At 38.2% G+C, this 4,961-nt stretch overlaps 1 protein-coding gene across 1 annotated transcript; it reads right to left on the bottom strand.

Moving 5' to 3' along the window:
* Nucleotides 1-151: 151 nt before the first annotated feature.
* Nucleotides 152-4,659, bottom strand: LOC107571252 (uncharacterized; the record flags this gene model as incomplete). Its single annotated transcript, XM_016257569.1, has 3 exons — nucleotides 4,458-4,659; nucleotides 1,984-2,751; nucleotides 152-375 (listed from the first exon to the last, which is right to left on the bottom strand). Coding segments are annotated over exons 1-3 (1,194 nt in total), but the record flags the coding sequence as incomplete, so codon positions are not given.
* Nucleotides 4,660-4,961: the final 302 nt, after the last annotated feature.

The following is a 4,961-nucleotide window of genomic DNA, read 5'->3' as shown; positions in this document are numbered from 1 at the left end:
GTAGGGGGGCGGCGCATGTCCAAAAAGGTTGAAAACCCCTGGTGTGAAGCACTTAAAAGTGGTCGGAAGACCAGAAAGGCGCTATACAAGTACAATTCATTTACAACAAACAATAGGCTTAATGCTAATGTGAAAATGAAAATATACTTACATCAACATCAAGCACAATGGCATTTTTGGGCTCTTTGAAGTACGCCATTAAAAGAAGAATGCAGGCAACCTCAGGTTCAAAACAAGCCAAAACATCTTTCACCCCTTGATGAGAGTTGACTTCTTGGCAAAACTTCAGAATGGTGTTGCCTTTGTTATCCAGGGCCTCTCGAAACTTCACGAGGATGGAGACATCGGTCAACAGAGTGAAGTGTGAAATAATACCTGGAGATAATGGAGTAAAGTCTTTGTGATAATTACATACAGGTGCTCTTTGGATATTTCAATGATGTTGTGCTTATTCCATCTTGTGAAGGGCTTGTTGCATGGGTGGAATATAGTCTCAATCAAAAATGTAAAATGCAAGTCTCATTCAAAAACGATCCAAGGCTGTGATTATAAGTGACGGCACTTATATGGCAATATGGATTTTAAAACAGACAAACTCTGGCGACCATAGACTGTATATAAAGATGGACTACGCGTCTCCACTTCCCCTCATAGACTGTAATGAAGCTATAATATCCCAGATATGGTGCAGTCATTTTAAGTTATTTTCTACTGCTTTTTGTGCTTAAAGAGCAGGTCATATGGTATTTTAAAGTCCTAATATTGTGATGGAGTCCTCTACAACAGGTTTAAATGCATCTAAGGACAGAAAACTTTGTAATTTTCTCAGAATATGCATTTAATATTAGAGTCATTTGCCAATGATTTCGAAATGATTCGTTCCAAGCAAGTTCGGTGCAAACCCCTACCTTCCATAAGCCTACTCTGCTCTGATTGGTCAGCTGGCCAAGCCTGTTGTGATTGGCACAGATAGGAGCCCTTGAGCAAGTTAGCGAGCGCTACCATTGACAAAGCACCTTTACATAAAACAATAATGTAGTGCTCCAATCCGTTCTTAAAATAATGGCATAAAATACAAAAACACTTATGCAAGCGAATCATGCCCACAGCTAAAGTTTAGCTGCTAAACTGTAAACACTTAAAACAATGGTAAAATTACATGCACACAACAAAAGGTTCAAATTGTATTTCTGTGGTATACTTGAAAACAGCGTCTTCTCAACATGTAAACACACTAACTAGCGGAAGTGTTTGTGGGCAGGTCAGAGTCGCGGGTAGGCGGGGATTGTGCAAATGTTTTACCCAGTGACATATACCGACGTATGAAAAGATTCGAAAATATGACGACTCGTTAAGGCGATTCAGAATCGACTCTTTTGAGAAACAATATCTTTATTGATCATGCACTTTTGAGATTAACAACTTTGCAGACTGTTTTCATTTAAGGATAGCTACGTTATAAACTGCAAAGAGATATTTTTCAAAAACCCATATGACCTGCTCTTTAATAACTTTATTAAACATTGTGCACGCATGCTGTCTGAGAGAGGTGCTTTCTGTATGCACGCTTCGGCTGTATGCATTGAGTACTTCACAGCATATTGCACTTAATAACTCTCTTTAACATCAAGCACACCCCACTCTTTATTGTCTCATTCATGCATGTATCTTTGTCACATTAAGTCAGGTGTATATAACTTTTAAGTAGTACTACGCGGATATATTTGTGTACCGCAAAATAAATGGTATAGCAAAATCTGTAACCGTGTGTTATGGTACACGTATTCATATTGAAAATTTTCGGTACGGGTTTTTCGGTTCGGTACGCATGTGTACCGAATAAGTACAGCATTGTTTTAACTACTGCACGAGCGGAACTTGACTGGAAACTTAAAGTTTAATATACTGTTACTTTTGTTAAGTTAAATTCCACCCATGCAATGAGCCTTGTGCTTCACAAGATGGAATAGGGAAAAAAAATACCTCTTAGTGAAAAGAGAAAAGGCCATTTCTCCTTAACCACTGCAATGGCTGGTAGAGGTACACTATTAAGACAGCGTCGCTGGATGACATAGGTCTTCTCCATCAGAGGTTCAGCTCTCTCTGCACCACTCATGCCTTCCTCTGAGTAGATGTTAAGGAGATGACTTTTGATGCCATCTAATGATGCCTCAGTTTTGCCAGGAGGTAATTCTACAGGACTCCATCTTACACAGCCATACTGATCTACAGGGCCTCTTGTCATACCTCTGCCTGCATCTGGTATCTCACTTTGTGGCCTTCTCGCTCTGCGTCGTCTCACAAGAGTATTGTTCCTGTTTTTATATTCCACCCTAGTTTTTATTTGCTGCAGAAGAGAATAACAACCGTCTCCAAGGATGTCTCCATTTTTTGAAACATCAGCAAAACATTCCGGATGGCTCCTTACAATGCTTCGAACAATATTGTGACAAATTGCTCTGGTTGGGTTAGGTTCATGTTCCACGATCTGATCAACCACTGCCGTCACCATATCTTTTCTATTGCCTGGTGATGGTCTTGTTTTATTTGCTACTGCCTTTTGAATTGTTGCTGGCATCCTATCCCAGTTGACCTGGAAGTCTGCATGCCATGGTTTGCCAAGCTGCAAGGAGGGAGAAACGGTGTCTTGAGTGTATGGGGAGCTGACAGGTACGGTGCAAAGAGTGTTCAAGGATCTGGGGACGAAGGTTGGGAAAGTGACAGGAACAAGTTCCAGTTGAACTACTGCAAGTTCTACAAATACGAGAACAGATTATTACATGACGAGAGAAAGAAAGATGCCCTTTTGCCCAAACAAGTAATGCCATGTCGGGCAAGAAAATCTAAAATTAGCATTTATCGGCCGATACCGATATGGTGGCCGATATATCGTGCATCCCTAAAATTAAATACATTGTTTTTTTCCACACAACTGATGATGGAAATGGCTAAAGAATCTCTGTGGAGAGTTGCACATGCACAGTGCAATCAGGCACTCACAAACGCTGCAGGGATGGGAACTGAAACTGGGTAACATCTCACCTCTAAATCATTAAAGTAATATTAAATTATTAAAGTATTACACTTGCTGAAGCCTCTCCTGTTGTCTGTGTCAGGCTGAGCTCCTCCACACACACACACAAAGAAAAGTCAGGTGCTTATTACTAGGGTTGCACGGTTTACAGGTACTACGGTAGTATCAGGATACTAAGGCTCCAAAATACTGGCGGTGCCACTGTATTTTTTAAACAGTAGTATCGTCATTACTGTTCAACCGTAAGTAATGTATGTGGGGCAGTCGCTAAAATGTTCGAAAAAAATGTTTGCCTGCAAATAAACAATACGAAAACGTCTTTTTTGTCCTGTTGCCTTTCTGCAGTGCCCTTTAAGGGCGCAAAATGCTGTGTAGACGCAGAGCGGAGGCGGCACAGAAGTTGTGCATATTCAGAGCGGGAGCAGCATGCGCCTATTGAGCTTCCACACTGGCATCTTAAATTTTCATAGATTCTTGTAAACCGAATTTTTATGCACTGTTGTAAATTTTTACTGGTTTATAGAAAATAAGCTAATATCCATTCAAAATATCTAAACAATTTGGATAATAAAGTATCTAGAATTATTAACAGAGCAGATAAAATACCTATAATCTAAGATGTGAGGTTTAACGTAATACATTTTATTAGATAACGTTATATTGTAGTCACCCAACCTTTTTTTTTTTTAATCCAGCCATCATTGTTAATGTCATTATTTTAATGTTTGTGCTGTTGTTGCATTTTTTAAAAACTTAACTTTATTTATTTATTTTTATTGGGAGTCGTTAAAAATGTTGAATGTTAAAATAGGGTTCCCCTGGAAAAAAGGTTGGGGACCACTGGTTTATATAGTGACTTTGCAGTTGTTAACTTTTCTGTTGCTGCACTAGAAACATTTAGTTATATTTTTAAAAAAAATTATTTAAAAAGCAATTTATTAAGGAAAAAGAACCAATGCTGTTATTGATAGAGAAATAACCCAATATCTGAGTATCGATAAGAACAGTATCAATAAAATTCTAGATACCCATCCCTACTCAGGAGAAAATGGCGGTGGGTAAAGATAATTATGGTAATTTATCATGCACAGTTAAAATGAATTCATCTCTGGGGAGAGGGAGAAGGATTTTCATAACATTTTCAATATGCAGGTTTGTTTCTTCATAATTTGACACGCAGCATCTTTGTTCTGAATTTTATTATTCATAAAGATTAAATATGACAATTGTATTATTTGTTGTATAACCACTAATAAATAAAACAAATATTCATGTTATATTTGCACTTATTCTTCTAAAATATTATTTTACTTGATTTTATGCATACTATGTATTTTAATTGTAACTTTATTTTATTCTAATTTATTATTATTCCATTCAACTTTAATTTATTCAACTTTTTCATGGGACAATATCAAAATATAGTTCCCTTGAAAGCCATTCAGTAACTTTCGACACGGAATAGGTTGAAGGTATTTCTCTGTATCTTTTACTTGTACAAAAGCAAGGTCTTCCTTGTTTTCCACACCAAGCTCTTGCAACCCATTCAGCAGTGAAGTCAGAGTTTCATCAGAGAGGCCCGGTAAGAATGACAACACCAATTCTTTCATGATTACTTCAACCATTTTCTGAAAAGATAGTTTGGTCAGACACAGCTTGTGTTATCAGCTGCATGCTTTCATGTCCTGTTTTGTCTTGTGTAGCACGCAGCTTGATTTTCGCTGGCTGCGTGCTGTCTTGTCTTGTGTGAACACGCGGCTTATGAGTATTCTCATTAGCTGCGTGTTCATGTCTTGTTTTGTTCAAGCACATGGCTTGTGATTGTTTTGCTGGCCATGTGCTTGTGTTTGTTTTGTGTGAGCACATGGCTTTTGTCTTTGTTTCCTGTGTGCTATGAGCTCTCATGTCAATTGTCTTGACCCCACCC

The sequence above is a fragment of the Sinocyclocheilus grahami genome, unplaced genomic scaffold (genome assembly GCF_001515645.1).
Source record: "Sinocyclocheilus grahami isolate Dianchi unplaced genomic scaffold, SAMN03320097.WGS_v1.1 scaffold1572.1, whole genome shotgun sequence".
Classification (NCBI taxonomy): Eukaryota; Metazoa; Chordata; class Actinopteri; order Cypriniformes; family Cyprinidae; genus Sinocyclocheilus; species Sinocyclocheilus grahami.
Note: the sequence above shows the minus strand (reverse complement) of the source record. Positions and strands in the feature narration are given on the sequence as shown.